We start from the raw sequence: 26,624 nt of genomic DNA, 5'->3' as shown, positions 1-26,624 counted from the left end.
GCTCTGATAATGCACATCAGGCACAGGGCTGATGCAGTTATTATTCACACAGCTCTGACGATGCACCTCAGTCACGGGGCTGCCGGCAGTTATTATTCACACAGCTCTGATGATGCACCTCAGTCACGGGGCTGACGCAGTTATTATTCACACAGCTCTGATGATGCACCTCAGGCACTGGGCTGCCTGCAGTTATTATTCACACAGCTCCGATGATGCACCTCAGGCACGGGGCTGCCTGCAGTTATTATTCACACAGCTCTGATGATGCACCTCAGGCACCAGGCTGACGCAGTTATTATTCACACAGCTCTGATGATGCACCTCAGGCACCAGGTGACGCAGTTATTATTCACACAGCTCTGATGATGCACCTCAGGCACCAGGCTGACGCAGTTATTATTCACACAGCTCTGATGATGCACCTCAGGCACGGGGCTGCCTGCAGTTATTATTCACACAGCTCTGATGATGCACCTCAGGCACGGGGCTCACAGCTGTTATTATTCACACAGCTCTGATGATGCACCTCACGCAGGGGCTGCCTGCAGTTATTATTCACACAGCTCTGATGATGCACCTCAGGCACCAGGCTGACGCAGTTATTATTCACACAGCTCTGATGATGCACCTCAGGCACGGGGCTTGCTGCAGTTATTATTCACACAGCTCTGATGATGCACCTCAGGCATGGGGCTCACAGCTGTTATTATTCACACAGCTCTGATGATGCACCTCAGGCACGGGGCTCACAGCTGTTATTATTCACACAGCTGTGATGATGCACCTCAGTCACGGGGCTGCCTGCAGTTATTATTCACACAGCTCTGATGATGCACCTCAGGCACGGAGCTGATGCAGTTATTATTCACACAGCTCTGATGATGCACCTCACGCACGGGCCAGTTTAGCAGCAATGGCCAGGATTTCCCCCAAATCTAGCTGGAACTCTGGCTCTTCAAATGTTGTTAGTAGAATAATTAAGTAATAATTTGTTTGGTAGAAGCACCGCTCCCAAAAAAAAGCTTTGCCCTTGTATTCTTTCTTGGAAAAGGTAAAGCAGAAATGTCTCCATCCAATCGAATTGTTTCACAAAAGAGCTTATTTCTTTGAAGTAGGGGGTCACCTCTTCACACGGTTCCAAGAAGACGTCTCACAGTCAGAGCAGATCAAAGGATGAGCATCGATAGATCATTTGTCAAACGTATCTTTCATTTTTCCAGCACACAAACCCGTAGGCTTCTGTTGTTCTAGAGGGCATTCCATCCTATCATTGTTGCAGTGGCCTGAGTTACTGCGGCCAATTCGCCAGCCTTGTTCTCGTGTCACTGCTAGCAGTGAGCAATAAATGGGACTTGAGGTGAGACGCCTTTGCGATTCCAGAGTCCGACCAGTAGGAGAATAGCATCCAAAGAGTGGATTCCCCAAGATGGTAGTCAGTAGTAAAGCTGTACATCATACAGGAAAAGGTGCAAAGAGAAAGAAAGTGATTTGACTACGACCTTACAAAGGCAGGCAAGCAGAGAATCTACAAACAGAACTCAGGCCTTCTGGTCCCACAGCAGGAAATGTATTCACGAGAAAAAGCAAATGGACACTTCCTTTTCGTTGTTAGAAGCACTCATTGAGTGCACTATCTAACATTAAATGGCACCTTAGTGCTAGTGGAAGCCTGTTGTGGCCTTTCCATTTAGTACATAGCTGATTCCGCTTGTAAAGATGTGTTGTTGGTATTGGTTTAGGTAGATTAGTGCTACCCCCCCCCTACCACCCCCGTGTCCCCCAATGCCCTTCCATACATTTCTTCGAATCACCTTTATCACGTGATTAAAACCCCTGCACGTGCCCACTTTTGCACCTAATGCTTAGTACTTGTTAATATGGTTTCAAAGCACGGACACGTTGCCACATCCCCCGACTGCACAATTTGGAAAAATTGGATTAAAATACACACCACCTGGCTCCACTGGCTGCAGCACAATATTTTGATTTATGCTGCGAGAAGCCTCAAAGAGTCTCACAGCTTCTCACAGTGAAAAGGGACTTTTCAGAAAGTTGCTAAGCACCCTCCTCATTAATATCAACACGAAACTAAAGGAGTGGTATGACAAGTGTCTTCTGGATTATGATGAGTTCTTGTTTCTCAAAATACAATCACCTAAGGCCCCTTGTATGTACTGTTTACCAAAAGTACATAAAGATAGATATAAACCACCGGGCAGACCGATAATTTCGGGCATTGGAGGGCCTACAAAGAGACTATCTCAATTTGTGGATTCATATCTGAGACCCTATGTACAAAATTTACCATCACATATTGAGGACACTAAACATGTCCTCAATAAAATTAATGAAGTAGTGTGGGATGATGATATGATCCTTGCTACTCTTGATGTAGTATCCTTATACTCAAATATAGACCATGAGAAAGGCATCTTAGCAATTGAAAGTTTTTTAAATAACAGACCAGCAGAATATCTGGACCATACATCTATGTTATTGGATATGACAAGAATGGTTCTGGAAAACAATTACTTTCTCTTTGAATCGACCTGGTATAAACAAAAGACAGGGACTGCGATGGGTTCTAAATTTGCGCCGTCCTTCGCGAACCTCTTTATGGGGAAACTGGAGGCGGAGTGGATTTGGGGCCCTAGGGGCAGCCAATGGATAGATCACATATATTATTGGGGAAGATTCATTGACGACTGCTTGTTATTTTGGAGAGGTACTACAGAGGAACTGGAGTCATTTTTTGACTTTCTCAATACCAATGACCTTAATATGTCATTTACTACACATTATGATAAAGCAAAACTGACTTTCCTAGACATTGAACTATTTGTGGAAGAAAAGAAGTTATACAGTTGTATGTTTCGTAAAGAAACTAGTTGTAATGCACTCTTACGAGCGGACAGTTGCCACCCCAAGAGCCAAATCAATTCTATCCCCTATGGGGAAATGATCAGAGCTAGAAGGAACTGCTCTAAAGATATTGATTTTGATGCAAATGTTAAGGATATGAAGATGAGGTTTAAAAATAGAGGCTATACAAACACTACTGTTAACAAGGCTGTTAAAAGAGTACAGAAACTGAAGCGAGATGTGACACTTAAACCTAAAGACAAATGTGACACTAAGGATAACAACCAGATTATTAGAATGATCACAAATTTTGGTGTTGGTAGTAATAAAATCTTCAGTATTATGAGGAAATATTGGCATATGCTATATTCTGATAAAGATTTGAAACCTTATCTAACAGAGAGACCAAGTATTACCTTTAGGAAGGGAATGTCCATTGCTAATATTGTAAGCCCGAGCTACCCTAAACCAATTTCACATTTGGGACATAGTGAATGGTTACGTGCTCGCCCTAAAGGTTTCTATCATTGTGGTAACTGCAGTTCATGCTGGTGGGCAAAACGAAAGGTTTTAAAATTTGATTACAATGATACAGGCACTTACTACATAGATTCCTTTATCAATTGTGAAACTACTTTTGTGATTTATGTTATCGCCTGCCTGTGTGGAAAGATTTATGTTGGGAGTACAGTTAGGAGACTTAAAGACCGGATGGTGGAACACTATCGGGCACTCAAGAATGGAGATACGAGGTACCCTATAGCTTCACACTCAATCCAAAACAGATATGATTCTGAGAATCACAAATTCTTCTACCATGGTATTGAACATGTTGTTCTAGATAGACGTGGAGGAGACAGAATATTGAAATTAAGAAGGAGAGAGGCACGATGGATTATGGTACTTCGGGCTGTTGAAGACGGGCTTAATATGGATACTGAACTACAATATTTTCTTGGAGACTAGTTATGTTTAAGATCTAATGTAACTATTGAGTTTACCTGTATGTGATTTGGCTTGTTTATTATTACAAGTATACATTGATTAGACGACTTGTAAAGATGATACCTGGGTACTTCAAATGCAAATGCCATAACTCCCCCTTTTTTATCATGTTTAACTAAAATAAGAATGATACGGGACACTCGACGCATCGTCACCACTTATTAAATAGTCTATTCTCAGGATTACACATTTACTAATTCCAAATATCTTTTACTACGATGATTTCTGCTATCACTAATGGATAGCCATAAAATGAGCAATATCCTGTTTACAAAATTATTGACACAATTGTATTTGACTATAACAACTGCTATCTTAAGTAAGATCGGCACCATCTCTTACGGATTCATTAGCCACTCTAAGATGGCGGTGAAATAACCCATCGTCTCACCTGCAGTTGAATTACCTTAAGGTTTGATACTTAAGTAAGATGGCGGCCATGATGCACGCCGACAGTCGATAGTTGGAGGAGATATACACGGACAGTTTGAACAGGGATATAGGTAAGAAGAATCTCTCGTTTCTGAAAACTATTACATAGATATTTCTTTGGAAGAACTTTTAATTAGGGGTTCTTCTTTTATAGACCCGATAACGGAATATACTGAACAGAACTGACAATACGGGAGTGAAGCGTTTGTCGCTTACACACCGAGATATAGGTAAGGGGAATTTAGTGCTAACTTTACGGTACTTTATTTTATTATAGTAAGCAGTTTGATTTTGTGATTTCTTACGGTAGATTCATTGAGAAAGAGATTCAACGCTGATGCATTATATATATACGTGGAAGTGAAGAAGTGGAGAGGTACCATCTTTTACTAATATAATATACTAACGACGATCGGGTGTCGGGCTCGTATACTTTTTGAGCAGAGATATTTAAGAGTGCTATATATACTTTCACTATTATGCTTTAGATAAATAGCACTTTATATGTGCCATCAGAAACGATATATTTGGCTTCACCTTATAGAATTAGTGACTTTATATAATTTACTACAGCTAATTGGCGTAAGCATAATCCAATAGGTTACTTTGTGGTGACAAAGCTAAGAGCCTCCCTGTATCATTCCAGATACTGATGACTTTTGATAAACACCAACTGGAAGAAATTTGATATTGATGGATATCTTATTGTGATCTAGGTAAAAAACTTTTGTTATTTTGAATTTGGCGACATGTCAGACTGTTTTGCTGCTCTCCTTTACTTTGACACCGGGATCCACATGAAATACCTAAGTTATAACTTGTCACTTAAATAAGGGGTACTATGTCTTTTTTTCACCTAGGTGGTGACTTTATTAGTAATAACTAAACTTTCTCACAAACAATTGGTATATTATTATTGTTGGCATTTCAGTATTTGATCATTATCATTTTGGCTTGCAGCCCTGAGGAAGTTGGTTGGCATGAGATATATGCCCAAACGAAACACGTGTTGGCTGCAGTGAATGTTCTTTTGATACCTGTGAAATTTGGAACTTGACTTTGAGAATTTGGAATGAACTTTGAAAATCTGGATTAAAATACGGTCTGATTGAACAAAGGACTTGACGATTTGAATTGAACTTTGAAATTTGGAACTATAATACGGATCAACATACTCCAAGATCCGGGTGTCTAAATGTCTATTGAATGAGAACTTGGACTCTTGTTCTTATACGTATCATTTAAATTTTGCTTAATATCACATCTGTTGATTTTGAATATAAATTTGCTATTTGGTTGCTCGGCAGGAATACAGACTCATTAATAGTGATGGCACGGGGCTCTGCTTGAGATACGGTGCGAGAATTAGCAACTGCTGACATGTGACATGCCTGCACCGTAAGGCAGAACTCCAGTACAGCACTTGGAATATGACTGCATCGCCACCCGTGTTCCATTAAAGGTCAGGGGTCAAACTGGGCACTAATGTGAGCTCCCCAGACTGCACAAGCACAGTGCAGGCTGTCAAGTAAGAACAGCTTACACTGTGTGAATGGTGACCGGGAGCCCGAGCAAGGCAGGAATAATTCTATGCTTTCACAAGCAGTCGCCAAGCACGTCACACCAGGCGGGCAACGAGAGCCAAATTTCGGGGGGGGGGGGGGGGGTGCGGAGGGGGGGGGGGCGATTAGGGGGGGGGGCTAATTCTTCAGAGTGGCTGTAAGAAGGGGTGCGCACACAACAAAAGCCTCATTTACATGTAGATGGTCGTTTAAAGACCTGTTAAGTGCTCGGGTGTGGCTGCAATTAGATGCTCGCCAGTCCACGAAGCTGTCTTCGCCCGGGCTGACACACACGAGGTGGGGGGGGGGGGGGCTGAAGCCCCGTGAGCCCAATGGGTGTTGCGCGCCTGCGTCGCACTGTGCGAGGAACCACTGGGTTGCCACCTTTGGATGTCAACGTGCGGTCTGCAATTCATATGGTTAATTACGAAGGGCAAAGCACTTTGGTGAACTTTGCAATGTACAAAAGTCAGAGGCGCTATGCTTGCGAATGAGAAGTGTTTTGCACATGAAGCACCTTCTACGAAGTCTAAGTGCAGCTTCATTAAAGCCTTTGCCCCTGGGCATCCTTCTATCAGAGTGCCAAACGCTCAGCTGTTTTTAACCAAAAAGGAAAGCTGCAAGAGGCGAACTGAACAGAGAACAGCAGGACATTACGCCACGCCAGACTCTGCACAACGTGAATCTTGGCTGCAATGCAAATACTCGGCAACCATGTTTAATACCATTCCGCCACAATCCTTCTTTGTAGTGGTTACGTGAAACACACTCCTGTGCATTTTCTGGCCTTCAAAACACAGCTCGAGTCTACAACCTCGCAAGACAGTAGCGCGACTAGTGTGGGAGGTTTGACCAGGGTCACACCTGCAAGGACGCTGACAAATGTACTGTGCTTATGACACTTCTGCACCAGCAATGTTATTAGCCTTAAAATAAAATAAAAACTAGGAAATGAAAAGATCAAGGGAGAAAAAAGGGAGGGACATAGGCCAGAAGATGGAAGAGAAAGTGAGGCGGGGAAACAGGACCAGAGACAAAAGTGCCCTTCATCTGCACCGGGACACCTGTGCTGTCGCAAAAATACACGTTACAGGACAAACATTAACTGCTACCCACGTGTCTGATATGCACACCTAAAAAGGCACAACTGCACTGCTAACTCCAAAGTGACAGCCGATACATAAATCACGCATAGATGCGCCATTTCAGGTACATGTAGTAGCCTTTTCTTAACGCCACCACACCTTCACAGTTGTGCAAATCTACATGCGGGGACCAACCCTTGCTCACTTCGTGTAGATTTGCTTGTGGAAAATTGAGAAATACAAATCGTATGTACTGGCACCAAGTTCGCACCTGTGGTGAAAGTGCACGAGGTACACTTCATGTGAGCTACGTAATAACAAACAGGGCAGTATGTGTGCACTAAATACAGTCACAGAAGGCCCAGCAACGGCGTCAAGCTGCATGTAAATACAAAAAGTGCACTGCGTGAAGGGTTTTTGTTCCAGTCCCTCTGCAGTATGTGTAATGGGAAAAGTGCACTTTGTATGTACCATCTGCGGCCACGAAAATGTAGTCATCTTAAATATTGGTAGCCGCAGCCACCGCAGCGAACACGGAAGACTACGAAACCAAACCGAAAGCAGCTCAGTACTGGGCTGTAACTGAGGGCGGGGGCTGCCTGCGCATGCGCGTCATTAAAGTTTCGTTTTTTAGGAGCGAGCCCCGGAGCGAAAACGAAGTGGCAGCTGAAGTCCCGGGTCCCAGGAGGGGGCCCGGGTGAAGACCAGCGAATACCAGTGCGGACCTCCCATGCTCAGACTGACCCACTGGCTCCCGAGGGAGAGAGAGAGACACAGAACACGGAGAGAGAGACACGGAACGCGCAGAAAGAGACCGGTGAGTGAGGGGGGATGTGTGTGCGCTGGTGTGTGTGTGTGGGGGGGGTCTCTGTGTGTGCGTGTAGGTGCGCTAGTGTGTGTGTAGGTGCGGCGACGGGGGGGGGCCTGTGTATGCGTGTGGCTGTGTATGCGTGTGGCTGTGTATGTGCGCATGCGTGAGTCTGGGTGCGCGTGCACGCAGTGAAATCCAGCCGGAGAGAAGCGCGTGGCAGTTTCTTGTCCTTCATTCCCCCGAGTCAGCTAGCTATAGTTCTCCACCTGGACCGCATCCTTCGGATGCGTATTCCCAGGCTCGACCTAAAAACAGAAGCAGGTCTAGGATTACCAGGCACAGAGCTAGATTAGAGCAGATCCCCGGTGTGGAACTAATAGCATTCAGAACAGGAAAGGTATCCAAAGAGGATGTTTAGGTCAGAGACTGAAATAAATCCTCCGACCATACAACATGGTCCGGGAATTGCATCAAAAAGATAAGGAGAGCCCTTTCATCGCTATATCTCTATATCGAAATGAGAGTACTTCCCCAGAGACAAAACCATGCCCATGTACTGGTCCCAAGAACAGGATCTGCAGTGGAGTTCAGCTGGAGCGGGCCTGTGCAGGAGAGCTATTAACACTTTTTCAATTCCTGCGCCTGGGGGGATTCCAATAAGATTAAGAAACTGCAGATAGAAGTCACAATCAGTAGAAGTTAGTTTAAATTTACCACACCGACATGCACTTGCAGATAAAATTACCTTAAAGCCACATAATTGACAAACACTACACTAATGTCGAATACAGGCTGAGCAAAACAAAACCAGACATCCAGCAGAACAAAACAAATGGCAGGGACCTTGGAAATAGACCATCATGCACATAGTGCTCCACTAAGATCCATATCAGGATCTAGTCTGCCGCTATCCAATACGGTTCATCAACTTGGAATAGAGTTGTTTACTCTAACCTTGTCAAATATGACCTCTCTAAACACTAAAAAACCAACAAAGAAAATGTGAACCAATCAATTCGACTCAGATCAAAGAGTGCTCCAGTATCATACAGGGTACTCAAATTCAAAAAATGCTGTGTGACTGTACTAATTGCACTAATTGGAAGTAATATAACACTATGCCAGCTGTTCACACCTTTCCAAAAAGTCCCGTCTGCAACTTTAATCAAGAGCTAAGTATTGTTTGTGCTTAATGTATGTAGGAACTGCCTTAAGACGTCTGTACAAAATAACGTTCACCTGATACTGCCCATTATTAGTAGGGGTGAAGTCTTTTGGGAAAGCTGGTTGTCATTGTAGTGGGGGAAACATCTACATGTCTGGCTTTTTGAAGAGGAATTCTGAAGTCCATGGGTTCATGCTTTTAGCATCATATTGTCAGAGAGAAAACCTCAGTATTTTCCAGATAAGCTTCATCTCAGTCAGCCACAAAAACATCTGCCCGCCTCATTTTGAAGTACTTTTCTCATAATATAGGCAGGCCACAGAGCTCATGATCATTTAGTAAGGGATGATAAAGTGCCTAGTTTTGTGCCACCAGGCTATTCTTACTTTTTAGGGTATTTCTGAATGTTATTGGTGGCATGGTAGATGGTGGCGTGCCACAAGGTCTCAACAATATCTGCACAGATTACTTAAACTCAACTCCGGACCACTATCCCTCTGAGGACACGAGGCAGCCACCACAGCTCATGGGAAGATGTCACCCAGAAAGGGGCAAACATTTAAGATCACAAGGATCCGTAGACAAAGTTAAGCAAAAAATAGTGACCAAAGAAGCACAGGCGCCTTGTGTCTTTTCCACTGTGCTACATACAGCACGATAGCCACCAGCCACCCCAGTGTGGAGATGCCAATAAATAACAGCAGGGTTTAGTCCACGTTTGGGGGAAGTGTCAACATTGATACAGGGGTATCTGCATGTATATGTTAGGTGCGCATTCACTCTGTTGTCACAGACACAAGAGTACAGGGCATAACAGAAGCCAGCATCCCTCCAAGAGTGCAAGTGATTGCTGGTCGTAGGGTTTTGCTTTTAACGGCAGGGAAGGGATCAGCATCACTGTAGATTAAAGAGTATATATTCTGTCTGTGTGTGAGGGATAGTGGATTCAGAACTGAGATGTGTATTTGCTTCCTGTCGTTCCTACACAGAGTGGATTACAACACCTCCCCAAAGAATAGTGAGGATTTAAAATGCATGTGTTTGAGCGTGCTTGCTATTAAAATATTCTCTCTGTGCGAGGAAAGCTGGGGCTGGACAGAGTGAGCATTCACTCTCTGTCACTCCCACACAGAAGTGCACTATATCTCAGCAGAAGACTCCGGCCAATGTGGTCTGTGGAATTGTAGTGTGCATGTGCAAATGGGGAGTGGATCTAGAATTATCATAAGGGAATATATATTCTGTGTGTGACGCAACATAAGGAAAATAAGCGCTTACTCTGCGAGACAGATGGTAGGTAGCAGGGATGGAGTAGACGCTGCAGGTAGTGCATGTATACCTGCGTATTTATTGTTAATGTGTCTGGCGTGTTAACTGCAAGGAAACTGCTTACAACTTGTGTTTCACTTATCTTTTCACGTCTACAAATGGTCGGAATCTCCTCCAGCAACAACAAACAGAAATGTTTATATGTCGAGTCATACAGCTAATATGTGCAGAAGATTCTTTGCTCATCAGACACCAAATAGTAGGGGCTTTCCCCCCTTTTTCTGAGCTGAACGCTGTAACCTGTGATACAAATAGAAAAGGGTCTTTCACCCTCTTGGCTAATACAAGGCTAAGTTAACCTGTACCCTGGTTTATAACTTGTGACCCTGGGTACTGTATATGCATCTGAAATCAAACCCGTCCATTCCTATAATAAATTATAATCCTGAATATTTTCTCAATATGAGCCACACTACAAAAAAAGGCAGAGGTGCCACCACTCTACCGACTTATTTCAAAAATACATACTGACAAGCACGCATTAGCAAACGTGGAATAAAACCTTTTCTTACATGCGCAATATTATCTCTGGGTTTGTTTATATTACCATAACCATTACAATGAAAAAATGTCTACACCACATACATTACTATTCAAATCCTTATATTTATTTGATTAATAGAAACAGGGGTTAAACATATACTCTCAGCTTGCTTTCAAAATACAGCCCCCATGAATCAAGTATTTAATTTTCAAGCACTATATTGCTTGTGATGCTATGTTAGCGTCAAGGAATCTACTGGGCAGGAAATTACTTTACAGACTCAAGTCGATAACATTTGATCATAACTGCACCCTGGAATCATCAATACATGTGAAGTGTAACTTTCTAAAACCATTCATTTCTGCTACCACAGTGGTTGTGAAGCAGTACACTTCAATTTTAATTAATCGGTTTTAAGACTAATAGTCATATTTGAGTGAAATCAAAATAATCATTTTGAGAATAATCACCACAAATTCTGTCTTCTTCAGACGCCCGAAAACATTACAAGAAAAAAATACGTTCAGTCATTCAGAGTAACTTCTAACATATCTTTATCATATCTGGGGCTTTTTGCTCCCCAAAATAATACACAATTCCTAACCCTTTCCCTGCCGGGATGTTTGCACACATCTGTGCCGGAACTATGTTAAAGTTTAAAAAAAAAGGGGGGGGGATAGGTTTGTCAAGTACATGTACCTCTTTGGTCTCCTTGTGCACCAATACATACTATATATATTTCCAAGCACATCCAGGGCTATGTATTGATGTAAACCCTGCATTCATTTCTCATAGCAGCCCGAATATAGAATGAAAAATTTGAAGAAATGTTCATTATTTTAAAAACATTGCTCAACATTTTGTTGTATTTGTCAAATAGATAAACATAAACCACAAGACGCTACCCAAGGAAATGTTGCCCTAAATGTCTGGAGGCCAGCAATACCAAATGTGTGTTGTTTCCCTAGAAAATGTTGTCTGAGCAATATATTATGCAATACTAGCACACAAAACTGAGGCAGAATCACTTTTTATAGTACACTTAATTTGATGCGAGACAGCAAACGCAGGACTATGTGAAATGTATAATAACTATATATTTTCTAATTTTGTAAGACCTAAGAAATTCATTGGTGTAACCCAGACCTCCTCTGCCCAAACTGCCTGGCCAAAAGAAAACTCTGAACATGACGTTTGTAGGATTGTTGGCATTGGTGGCTCTACTTAAGCCAACATATTTTCAGGACTAAGAGTAAAGAGAAACAAGTGTTTCCAATGCAATAGGTCTCACATTACTGATAGTTTGATGTATTGGCATTGTAAATAATAATGCAACGCCAATAGCTCATACTTTCAGTAATGTGTGACCTAGTGCATTGCAAATGCTTGCGTAGTGAGCCAGGAACCAGCCTTGTATGTCTCAGTGCAGTACCGCAAGCTGCACCTAGGAGGTCCCTAGTGAGCAAGGCCACCAGCACTGCTTGTCTAGGTGCAATACCGCAAGCTGCTGCTAGAGGTCTCTAGTGAGCAAGGCACCAGCACTGCATGTCTAGGTGCAGTACCGCAAGCTGCTCCTAAAGTTCCCTAGTGAGAAAGGCACCAGCACTGCATGTCTAGGTGCAGTACCTCAAGTTGCTCCTAGAGGTCCTCAGTGAGCAAGGTACCAACACTGCATGTCTACATAGTTGGAGTTATTGGCATTATAAATGGCACTGTTTTTTACATAGACATGTTGCCAAAAGGGCATATGGTACTGCACCCTGCAGAAGATATGGCAAATTCACCCTAGCCATAAAGCACTGCATGCAAGACAGTACTACGAGTACATTCAAATAGCTATATCTATATATACAATTTGTAGCCTTGAAATGTGAAAAAATTATTATTACATTAATTACAGATTAGGTTGTACTCTGTGTGGAGCTGATGGAAGTAAATTTATAGATGGTCTCATATAAATGTTAGATGTTATAGTGAATGAAGTAACCACTGTCAGCCTAGCTTAGGACCTGAAGGCCTGAAGCCTTTTAAGAAAATAGCGCCTTGAGGCTGTAATTAAAACCTAGGGAGGAACAACTCATTTAACAGGGGGTGTCCTTATGGGAGGATACAAGAGACATGGTGGTATTAAAGAGGGACTACTAAGCCTATTGACCAATGAAAAGCTATCATTTACAAAGGACAGGAGCCAATTAAAACGATGGGCAGAAAGTGGGCGGAGCTTTATGCGCATATCCTGAATACAGCATGCCTCGAAGATACAGCGAAAGTGCTGCCTAGGCAAAACCTAAAAATCTGGACTGAATAAGATGATCTCATACTGAAATAGGAACCTCTAGACTTTTAAATTCTGCCTGTATAAAGAGCAATGTGTTGATGTTAAACCTCTTTAGAGTCGAAGTCAATTCTTGTTACTGTGGGGGGGGGGGGCAGTTGATTTAACTTGGTGAGAAGCAGTTAATGTTTCTTATTATCTGGGTTCATTACTAGTTGCTAAAATGTGGACCATTAATAGTAGCATAGGATGAAATTAACTTTGTTGAGGACGAGGTTTTGAAAAGGGGGCTGGAGAAAGCTTAAAAATATGCATTTGTAAATTATTTGTTCAAAGGGCCACCAGTCGGAGGAAAGTTATTCAGAAAGTATAAACCCACTGACATAAAAGCTAACTTGATAAAACAGTCATCACTGCCAGTTTTTGTCTTATTTTCTTCCCTGATCAAGTTAGAAGTATGTTTAGATTTGTGCATTTCATAGCAAATAGCCCACAGTTTCCTAAACAGAAGGCATTTTATCTTACCTCTAAATCCTTGTCACCAATTGACCATTCAGCTCCATTCTCTCCTGCAAAAATGTCAGAATTAATTAATATTAAATTATGAGAGATCCTCATTGCCTCATAAATAAAAGTAGCTGCAATGCTGTGAATCAATTAATAACTTGTACATAACCAAAGCTTTTTTAGCGTTATGCTGTGATCATGCTCTCACACAAGATTCAATTCAAGGTAGTGGAAAGAAGAAAATGGATGAAAACTTATATAGATCACGATCAGACCCCAATCGGGGGCCACTGAGAAGAGAAAATCTACTGAGCCCCAAGCTATGATAGTTGAGGTTAACTCCCACGGGTGTCCTGCGGTGCATCCTGAAACAGAAGAACTATATATTACACAATTCAACTAAAAGATACAACAAGCGACAATTCCCTTTGTGGCACTAGACCTGCCAACCCCACTCTGCATTTAATCCACCATGAAGGTTTCCATAATGGGAGTTTCCCCCAAGTGGTGATGGCAAAGGCATGAATCAAGAATAAGAGTAGCCTCTAGTGTTCCTCACAAGTCAAATGCGCTCACAGCTCACTTTGTTTCAAGGTTCTTACCACTAGGGATGTGAAATTCCTAAAGCCCAATGCCAAGGACTTATTGTTTGAGGTCAAGGATACTAAGTCCTCCGAACTATTTTGTCTACTGGACAAGTATGCTCAACCCAATGAGCACAAACTCTTTGCCGCAAGTTTACGTTTCCACAGCATGATTGTGGGAAAGAGAATTGTCTACTAAGACAAGATACGTATAAGCTTTCATATCTGTACATATGACTCCTAATTTCAAAGTCTTTATTGATAAGACAAGTGCTCTAAGAAAATACTGTATGTTGTAAGCTTACTGACAATAGCTCCAATATAAAACAAGCATAGGCAAAGCCAAAAGGTCTTGCTTCGGAACCAACTGGCTTTGCCAATTGCTTTTGGCAGTACTTTACAGAAATTGGGACAATAGCAGTATAGTGTAAAGAACAAACACGTTTTTTTATTAATTAAAAAAGAAGAGGCGTATTGGGAGTGGCATTATTCTACTGATGCGCGCATAAATTAGAAAGCCTGTGCTTGGCAGCGGAATTTTCTACTTACTGATCCAAGGTGAAGAAACAGAAACGCAACTTGGATTGGTAAGTAAAACCTTTTTTTTTACATTAAACCACTGATTAGAGGACCTCAGGCAAGTTAGGAGACTTGAGGGTTAAAGGAGGAGAAAATTGGTGGAGGTAGGGGAAAACAGCACAAGGAGGGGGAGGGAGTAGCACAAGAGGGAGAGAACAGAACAGAAACACATTGGAGAGAGAGAGGGAGAGAAACACAGGGCGCAGGGTAGGGGGATAAAAGTAAAGGGACAAACACAAGATGGAAAAGGCATTGAATAAGAAGCAGCCAAATGACAGTGACAATAAAGCCTACCAATGGTAAGCAGTTAGCAGGCTTTAAGCCAACGGTAAATTATTGGTTAGCTGACACTAGGTCTTTTGCAACCAGCAGCATTGCACTGTATTGTAGGCTTGAGCTAAAAATGTACACGTTTGCGAAACGTACCAACTCGAGACTATTCATAATACTACCTCAGTGCTTCTTGGTGATTGGAAAATGGATGAGGAAGACTGGACCCAACATTGGCGACTGTTTGCTTTCAAAATAGAATGCATCAAGAAATAGCTGCAAACTATAAAAACAAGCATTTACAATGCAACGGTCTCGCCTTTGCAAAAGTTAGAGCTATTGGCATTGTAAATGACAACATTATTATGTATGTGTTGGTTTTGAAAACAGATAAATAAATGGCATTGTCATTTACAATGCCAATAGCTTGATCTCTCGCAAATGCGAGACCTATTGCATTTGCAATGCAATAGGTTGCGTATTTAAGCGAGAAAGGTATTGACATAGCAAATAACAATGCGTTTTATTTGTTTTATTTAGGTTTCAAAAACCGAAACAGAAATAAAAGGTCTCTCTCACACTGCTGTCGCTCTCACACACACAGAGCCACACACACTGAGCCACCCACACACAGAGCCACACACACAAAGAGCCACAACACACACAGAGCCACAACACACACACAGCCACAACACACACAGAGCCACACACACACACACACACACACACAGCCACACACACACAGAGCCACACACACACACACAGAGGAGCCACACACACATTCCGACTACCTATATTGTTTGTGACTACTATTTTAATGTATTGAACACCTATAGAAATCCAAGTAACTAAGCTGAAAATGCTGGGACAGAAAATCGCATTGGGTGGCGGGGGGGGGGGGAGGATGGGAGATGAAGGTGTTTACAATTTCTGACGATGGCCAAATATGTTAGTGTGTTTATGGGTGACTGGGGGGAGGGGGGGTTGGGGGGTTGCACCTCTGTGAGCCTTTTGGGTTTTTGTGTGCGTTTGGTGTTTGATAGTGGGCTGTGAGTATGGTTATGAGTAATTGAGAAAATTGAGTCGGGCAAGAACGTAAGTAGTGGTATGTGTGTGAATGTCTGTTTGTGGGAAAGATAAAAAAAGAGCTTTCATGATGGTGTATGTCGTTTGAATGTGTCTCGTTTGAGAACAATGACATGTGACAGAGTGCATGTGATACAGAGAGGGTGTGTGTTTATGTTTGTGCAACTGTGCAGCCTGTGTGTGAGAGTGCATGTGCGTGTCTGTTTGTGTGATATGACAGAGATGTCACAGATATGTGTAACAGGTGGCAGTACATTCATTTTGTTAAAACCATGTGAGAATGTTTGTTATAATGGGGATGTCAGTGTACATTTACGGACTATGATTTTACCTGATTTAGTCGGTAACATGACGTCTGTATTGAATTGTGGGCCCAAATTGTCTGGCACACATGAGAAGCGTGTCCATTGCCACCGAGTGACCATTCCTCTCCACCTCAGGAGCGCGTGTGTTCACCTCTTTTGGTGCTGTCACTGTGATAAGAACATGCACTCTTCACCCCTCGCCTAGCCCGCGGGCAGTCATATGTATTATATAATTGGACGACCTCGTTTCAGCGGGACCGTGAAAGGAGTACAGATGTGCACCGCGCGAGAAAGGTAATAATCAGTCTTATTGAAAACTTGCCTGACGCTCAACCAGCGCTTGCAGTGATGTAGCACCCTTCACGGAGCCCAGCAACACACGTGTGGGCTCCGCTGGGGCCAAATGCACCGAGCTTCACCCCGCGCCTCGCGTAGCCCGCGGGCAATCATATGTATTAAATAATTGGACGACCTCTCTTCAGCGGGACCGTGAAAGGAATACAGATGTGCACCGCACGAGAAAGGCAATAATCAGTCTTATTGAAAACTTGCCTGATGCTCAACCAGCTGAATGAAAGTGACGGACTGCTGTTACCGAAGATCAGTCAGACATGAGCTTCAGGAGTACGCATCTTGTTCAGGGAAAACTTTCCAATTTTAGAAGGTATGAAAACTTCACACGGAAGTGGGAAAAACAGAAGAATAGCTAGAGACTTACTGGAGAGAAGTCTCCAAGTCGATACAAACCTGCAAAATCACACACAAACAAGGCACAACAACAGGAGGGGAGGATAGAGAACATGGACAACTCCTCGGCGAGAGGGAGGGTGTGGGGGGCAGGACTTAAAAAAAGAGACAAACGCCCACGAATCACGTCGTGACGGGGGAAAGAGTGTTTGACAACCATCTCTTCCAATGGCTATCCTCTATTTATGGAGCTAGCCAATGGAAGAGAAAGGCGGGACAATGCCCCGTACTGTCTAACATAAGATTTCGCCTGCGCGAACACTCCTGCACAGTGGACGCCAGGCGAAACCTAAAAAGAACACATGGATGAAGGTTGCGGAGTTGCCTGGCTTTCCAAATATAATGTACTTAGAAAAAGATGCAACATGAAAAGGATTGAAGATTACAGTCACTTTTACTAAATTATCGTATCATTTTTAAGACAAACCTTAAATACCCTTGCACTAAGGCATCATCAACTAAAAGATGCTTGATGAACAAGCAGTGTAACACCATTGTAGCCAACATGTAAAAGAAAAAAATAATACTAAGAGCCCATTTTTAAAGAAAGTATACTAAAAAACAAGGGCCACCCTACTCACAAGGAACCAAAGTATCAATTATATGGATAAAAGGATAATTACGCACTTATATAGCGCACGACTTCCCAGAGGCATCTCTGCGCTTGTACGAATACCGCCGAGGAACCCTTCCTGGCCTTTCCCTGTGAGGAGCCCACTCCTGGGCACCCCAAGGTGAAGTCAGGCATCCTCAGCGTTGTTGGGGCCGTTGTAGAGATTAAGCAAGCTATTGTCCAGAGGTGCAGAGTGGGGCTCATGATCAGAATAGGCACCGAGGCGAGAATTATCAGGTCCGAGGAAATTGAGCCGGAGACCCGCCGAGGCGGGAACTGAACCCTGGTCCCGGCCAGACTACTGCATCAGGGTCTGCCGCTCTAACCATTGAGCCACACTTCTCTACGACATGGAACAGTAGGTCCTGTGGATCATATTCATAATATTTGATAATCACAAAGCTCAATGGCATATGCTCATGGGAACAGATTGTCAGAGGGAAAATCAAAATCATACACAACTAGAACTGCAGACTAATGACACTCCTTCCATTAAATAAAGGAGCGTGGCCACCGAAGTCAGCCGAAGGACACGGGGTGAGGGAGACGATGCACCCATCTCCTCCGAGATTATCAAATGCCAGGATCTTTCTGTGAAAAGCGATTCCGCTATTCACGGAAGGATCCTGGCAGCCCACGTCCTCCGGCTGACTTGGGCGGCTGCGCTCCATTATTTAATGGAAGAAATGTCATTAGTCCTCAATGGACGGTAACAAATAGTAAACATTGATATTTTGGATCCTGGCTGGCTACGGTGGCAGGTGACATCGGCAAACACAAGATGATTTCCCTCCCCTTCGGATGGTAATCCATAATGATTTGGAATTAGACCTTGTATCTCACACGCTATAAGGACTGTCAAGCCCCCCAGCCCCTCTCATACTGGCTGCCCGGCTGGGTCCCATGTGAGTACAATCTCCTTTTACACTTTGTCTTGAGCCACAACTTTACCGGTGTGCACTTTTTCAGATAATCTATCTCGCTTCAGGTGTACCGCCTTGTTAGGTCCTGATGAGACCCTGTATTTGCTTCTGGGGTCGAAACACAGTTGACACGTACTTTAAACGAACCACCCTCCAGCATTCTGTTAGAAGGGTGTCAATATTCTGTGTATATGTACTTGTGGTCGTTTTTGTGAAAACTGAAACCTATTGTATGTCAAAACTGTCATTCTCGAAATATAGGCTCTAGTTCCCTTGGAACACCGAGCACATTTTCTGTAATACCTTGCAACACAAAATGCATAAAAAGTAAAAACCCTTGAAATACTTGTTGTGTATGATTTTGATTCTCCCTCTGACAATTTGTTCTCATGAGCATATGCCATTGAGCTTTGTGATTATCAAATATTATGAATATGGTCCACAGGAACCACTGTTCCTTGTTGTAGAACGTTTTTAAAGAAAGGCACAAAACTGCATCCTTTGAAGCGGCGAAGGGTTTCCCTGAACTAACCTAGAAAAAGATTGACTATTTCATTTGATAGGATATATCTTTAAACTTTTCAAGGGTGCGAAGAGGTTGGAGAGGAGTGGGGAATACCCTTAACATGTATGTTTCTGGCTATGTGCAAACTCACAGCAAATTCCAGAAACTCACGCAAAATTCTTTATGCACGTAAATCATTTTAGGAATGCAAAACGAGCCGGCTTTTGCAAATATAAGCCATACATATACACATCAATAGCTTTGAGAATCAGACACAGAATACGTTGACTCTGACCAGACCTAGCACAGTTTCTCAACATGAAAAAGTAAATACGTTCACAGCAATGGCGTACAAGGGAAAGGAGGCACAGTGGGATGAAGTGATATGCCTAATACAAAATATGGCCAATTAGAGAAGGGCAGACTGTGGGTGGTCTCTCTGACCCTCAGTTGGCAATCTAGGCACGAGATCACAAGTGTGATCTGGATTTACTTAAACTAAAATGTGTGAAATCGGATGAATTTTCAAAAGTAAATCTGTCTGATCTACTGATAAAACACTTCCTATGCAATTAAATAAGAAAGAGAGAAGCAGTTCAATAGGAACAATGATCTATCCAGACCTCTACTGTAATCAGACGTTTGCCATAAAGAACGTCTGATTACAGCAGAGTCCTGTATATATATCATTGTTCTAATTGAACCATGTCTCTATCCTCTCTGTGTCTCTGTTGTATCCTCTAACTGACAAATCGTTTATTATTGATAACCCTACCTATTTATCAATACTATTGATCCAGGTTTGTCTGCAATTTCCTACCCAAGATCTTTTCCCTTTGCACATATTTAAGTAATTGCATATTTACAGCCTTTTATATTGTTTTATGTAATTTAGCCCTGTAAAATATTTACTTGAAATCTTTCAAGCATATTTTTTTATCATCATCAAAATTACTTTTAATCACAAGCTCTTCACAATTTTTATGATCTGACTCTACAGGTGCATTTCCTGGTGGTAATTCAGAAAAAAAGGTTTAACAATATTTTTCCATAAAGTAAAATAATCCAACATTTAAAGGAAACGAGATGTATTCATTGGAACAAATGAGGTTCCCGTGTGAAGTGTTTGTTGCTCTCCTTTTGATAATGTATAATCTGAGATATTGGTCTTCATTTGGTACTTGGTTTCTGGTCCTCCTCTTGTTATTCCTGGTTTTACATCGGTTTGCTTTCCTAAAACGGCACTGTTTAACATTTTGAGGGGTTCCTCTATGGAGATGCCCAAGTGGCCCCCCTTCCCAAGTCTCATTAGGCCCTGGGGCCCCATGCCCAGGGCTTTTTTAGGTCTCGTCTGGCCCAGCGCATGTGCTGGGCTGCCAAGACATTTATTGAGGGCTCAAAAAATGCTACCATGGCCAGCCTAGAGATACAGTGCATGTGCACGGGTGCGCGCTTAGGAGCCGAGGCGCCAAATGGCAAACCTCGTCATACTCATTAAGCGCCCGCGATCACTTTCGCCCGCAATCACTTTAGCAGCGCCCCTTTGATGTTCTCGTTCAAAGAACATCAAAGAACATGTTGTTATGTTAATCCTTTGCTGTGCTTGTTTGACTTACAATGTGCTTTGTCTTTCCACAAACTCTATGTTTCTGTTCCTTTATTTTGAGATGCTTTTAGTATTACTGTCATACACACAACCACACACACCATCACAACCACACACAACCACACACATACACCCACACACGCAACCAAACCAACACACAAAAAACCACAACCACGCACACAACCACACATACAACCACACACACACACACACAACCACAACCACACATACAACCGCACACAACTACACACACACAACCACACACGCACAACTACACACACAACCACACACAAAACCACAACCACACACAAAACCACAACCACACACACAACCACAACCACATGCACAACCACATACCCACACACACAACCACACACACACAACCACACACAACCACACACACATCCACACACAACCACAAACACGCACACAACGACACACACACACAAACACACACACTACGACACACACCCAATCACACACACAACCACACACACAAAACCACAAGCACCCACACAACCACACACAACCACACACAACCACACACAACCACACCACACACAAACCACACATACAACCACACATATAACCACATACACAACCACACACACACACAACGCCACAACCACACACACAACCACACACACAACTACACACACAACTACACACACAGCCACACACACAACCACACACACACAACCACACACAACTACATACACACACACACACACAACCACACACACACAACCATACCCACTTAACCATACACACAACCACACACACACAACCACAAGCACCCACACAACCACACAACAACCACACACACAACCACACACACAGCCACACACACCACACCCACACACACACACAACCACACCACACACACAACCACACACACACACAACCACACACACACACATACACACAAAACACACACGACCACAACACACAGAACCACAACACAACCACACACACACAACCACACAGAACCACACAAACACAACCACCCACACACGAAACCAAACCAACAAACACAAAACCACAACCACACGCACAACCACACATACCACACACACGACCTCACACACACACAACCACACACATACATACATACACACACAGCCACAGCCACACACAACAACCACACACAACCACAACCACACACAAAACCACAACCACATGCACAGCCACACACCCACACACACAACCACACACACACACAACCACACCTAACCAAACACAACCACACACACAAACACAAAACCACAACCGAACACACATGACACACACAAACACAACCACACACAACCGCACACACACAACCACAACCACACACAACCGCACACACACACAACCACACAATCACACACACACAACCACACACATCCACAACCTCACAACCACCCACACACCACACATACAACCACACACAACCACACACACCCACAACCGCACCCACAACCACAAACTACACACTCAACCACAAACACAATCACACACACCCACACATGCAACCAAACCAACACACACAAAACCACAACCACACACACAACCACACATACCACACACACACACACACGACCTCACACACACAACCACACACATACACTCACAGCCACACACAACAACCACAACCACACACACAACCCACACAAACACAACCACACACACAATCACACACAACCACACACACACACCCAATCACAAGCATCCACACAACCACACACACAACCACTACCACACACAACTACACACACAACCACAACCACACATACAACCACACACACAACCACAGACACAATGCAACAACCACACACACAACCACAATCACACACACAACCACACACAACTACACACACAACCACACCCACAACTACATACACACACACCTAACCATACACACAACCACACACACAACCACAAGCACACACGCAACCACAAGCACACATGCAACCACAAGCACACACGCAACCACACACGCAACCACAACCACACACGCAACCACAGACAACGCCACAACCACACACACAACCACACACACAACACACACAACCAAACACACAACCACAACTACACACACGACCACACACACACCACACATACAACCACACAACCACACACACACCACACATACAACCACACACACACACCTACAACCACACACACAACACTAAACATACAACCGCACACACAACCACACAAACACACAACCACACACACCTAATCACACCCATACACACAACCACACACACACACCCACATTACCACACACAACCCCCCACAAACCACACACCCACACACACACCACACACAACCACAACCACACACAATCACACCCAACAACACACCCACACACACCCACAACCGCACCCACACACAACCATAACCACACACACAACCACAAACCCAACATACACACAACCACGCACACACAACCACCCACACAACACACACACACAACCACACACACAACCACATATCCACACACACCCAAACCGCACCCACAATCACACACAGCCACACACACACAACCACACAATCACACACACAACCACACACACCCACAACCTCACAACCACCCACACACCACACATACAACCACACACAACCACACACACTCACAACCGCACCCACAACCACAAACTGCACACTCAACCACAAACACAATCACACACACACGCAACCAAACCAACACACACAAAACCACAACCACACACACACCCACACATACCACACACACACACACACGACCTCACACACACAACCACACACATACACACACAGCCACACACAACCACACACACAACCACACACAAAACCACAACCACACACACAACCACAACCACATGCACAGCCACACACACAACCACACACAACCACACCCAACCACACACAACCACACACAAAACCACAACCGAACACACACGACACACACAAACACAACCACACACACAATCACACACAACCACACACACAACCACACACACACACACACCCAACCACAAGCATCCACACAACCACACACACAACCACTACCACACACAACTACACACACAACCACAAATACAACCACACATACAACCACAGACACAATGCCACAACCACACACACAACCACAGACAACCACAATCACACACAACTACACACACAACCACACCCACAACTACATACACACACACCTAACCATACACACAACCACACACACAACCACACACACAACCACACACACAACCACAAGCATACACGCAACCACAAGCACACATGCAACCACGAGCACACACGCAACCACAAGCACACACGCAACCACAAGCACACACACAACCAAAACCACACACGCAACCACAACCACACACGCAACCACAGACACGCCACAACCACACACACAACCACACACACAACCACAATCACACACACAACCACACACAACCACACACACAACCACACCCACAACTACATACACACACACCTAACCATACACACAACCACACACACAACCACACACACAACCACAAGCACACATGCAACCACAAGCACACACGCAACCACAACCACACATGCAACCACAACACACACAACCAAACACACAATCACACACAACCACACACACACCACACATACAACCACACACACACCTACAACCACACACATACAACACCAAACATACAACCACACACACAAACACACAACCACACACACAACCACACACACATCCACAGACACATCCACAGACACATCCACACACACCTAATCACACCCATACACACAACCACACACACACACCCACATTACCCACACACACTACCACACACACAACCACCCACAAACCACACACCCACACCACACACAATCACACCCAACAACACATCCACACACACCCACAACCGCGCCCACCCACAACCACACACACAACCACTAACCCAACATGCACACAACCACACACACAACCACACACACAACCACAACCACCCACACAACCACACACACAACCACCCCCACACACAACCAAACCCACACACACAACCACATATCCACACACACCCACAACCGCACACACAACTGCACACACACAACCACAACCACACACACACACACAACCACACAATCACACAACCACACACACAACCTCACAACCACCCACACACAACCACACATACAACCACACACAACCACACACACCCCCAACCACACCCACAACCACAAACTACACACTCAACACACACACAATCACACACACAACCATAAATACACACACAACCACAACCACACATAACCACAACCACACCCACCCACAACCACACACACCCACAACCACACGCACCCACCACACCCACAACCACACACACCCACAACCACACACACAAACACAACCACACAGCCACACAACAACCACACACAACCACACAACTACGAACACACACACATAACCACACACACAACCACACAACAACCACACACACAACCACACACACAACCACACCCAACCACACATCCACTTACACAGCCACAACCACACCCGCACCCACAACCACACACAGCCACAAACACATACTTACAACCAAACACACACATACAACCACACACACAACCACACACACACACACAACCACACACAACCACACCAAGCATAACTAAATACTTAGAAGGTCCCAAAAGCGAGACCTATTGGCTATGCCAATGCTTGTTCCATTTTAAACAGGAGTCGGCCACGTGGCCTCCCTCCTTGAGCCTCATTAGGACCTTTGGACCCCATCCTCACGGCCTTATTTATTTCAAAGTGGAGCCCCCACACCTCGTGCCTTATTAGACCCTGGGTACCCCCTCCTCCCAGTGCCTTTTTTTTTTTAAAGAGTGGGGGCCACCTGGCGCCCCCCCCAGAGCCATTAGAGGCCCCAGGGAGCCCACCACAAGGGCCGATAATAACCAAAAAGTGGGAAGGGGCCATGCAGCCTTCCTCCCAGAGCATTGGAAAGGGCATGAAGACCCCACCCCCCAGAGCCACTAACTGTACAATAAGGGAGAAGCCAGCACCGCCCTGTGCCATTAATGGGCTGTGGGAGCCCCGTCCTCTGAGGCCAGCTCACATGCTGCGTCCCAGGTACCCACCCCCAAGAGACCGCAATTACCCTGCCCGCACTGGCGTGGACAGGATAATTGTGCTTTCTCCCACATGGCGGGAGCAAACACACAGTCTGCTCCCAGCAGGCAGGAGCTCACACCAGCTGGGAGCAGACTTTTGATCTGTTCCTGGCCCACACTAATGCGGTCAGAGAAACAGATGAAGAAATTGCTGCTGCCCGGCGGGAGCAGAATATATAGTTGCTCCCATCGGCCGGAAGCAATATGTGTTCCGTTTCCCTGCCCAAATCAGTGTGAGCATGGAAACAGAATAAAAGTCTGCCCCCAACTGGCTGAATAATTTTTAAAGCTCCTGTCTGCTGGGAGCAGACTCAGTGTTTGCTCCCATTTGGCCGAGGTTTTAAAGATGCTCTGGCCAGGTAGGTATAAAAGGGTAATTGTGCCGTCAAGGGTTTTGTTGAACTGTAGAGTATTCAAAATTATATATTATTTTGTGGTCCTAAGCATTTGACACCACTGATGCACAATTTGTGTCAGACAAAGTTTTAAAACAAATAGCGCTAATGCCAAACGGTAATAAAAAGAGAGAGCAATAGCAGGGTGTATGGAAAAGTTCTGTTTGTTTTAATTATTCACAAAACAAAAATAAAATATACATGGGTATACCATTTGTTGCAAAAGCTACAATAGGAAAAAATATCAATAAAACAGCCTATTTGCAGCAATTGTTGTAGCTTATCCACCTATTTACAAGTTATATCATTAAAAGCAGTGGAATAAGCGCAGTCGACGTTTCGGTCTCTAGACTTG

At 44.1% G+C, this 26,624-nt stretch overlaps 1 protein-coding gene across 2 annotated transcripts in view; it reads right to left on the bottom strand.

Moving 5' to 3' along the window:
• Positions 1 to 26,624, bottom strand: part of ZCCHC7 (zinc finger CCHC-type containing 7) — a 281,807-nt gene that overhangs the window by 206,869 nt on the left and 48,314 nt on the right. For both annotated transcript variants that reach the window (XM_086961897.1, XM_086961898.1), the window contains exon 3: positions 13,539 to 13,582. In XM_086961897.1, coding sequence (XP_086818023.1) covers positions 13,539 to 13,582 — 44 coding nt within the window. The remainder of the gene's footprint in view (positions 1 to 13,538; positions 13,583 to 26,624) is intronic.

This window comes from Lissotriton vulgaris, chromosome 3_1 (genome assembly GCF_964263255.1).
Source record: "Lissotriton vulgaris chromosome 3_1, aLisVul1.2, whole genome shotgun sequence".
NCBI lineage: Eukaryota > Metazoa > Chordata > Amphibia > Caudata > Salamandridae > Lissotriton > Lissotriton vulgaris.
Note: the sequence above shows the minus strand (reverse complement) of the source record. Positions and strands in the feature narration are given on the sequence as shown.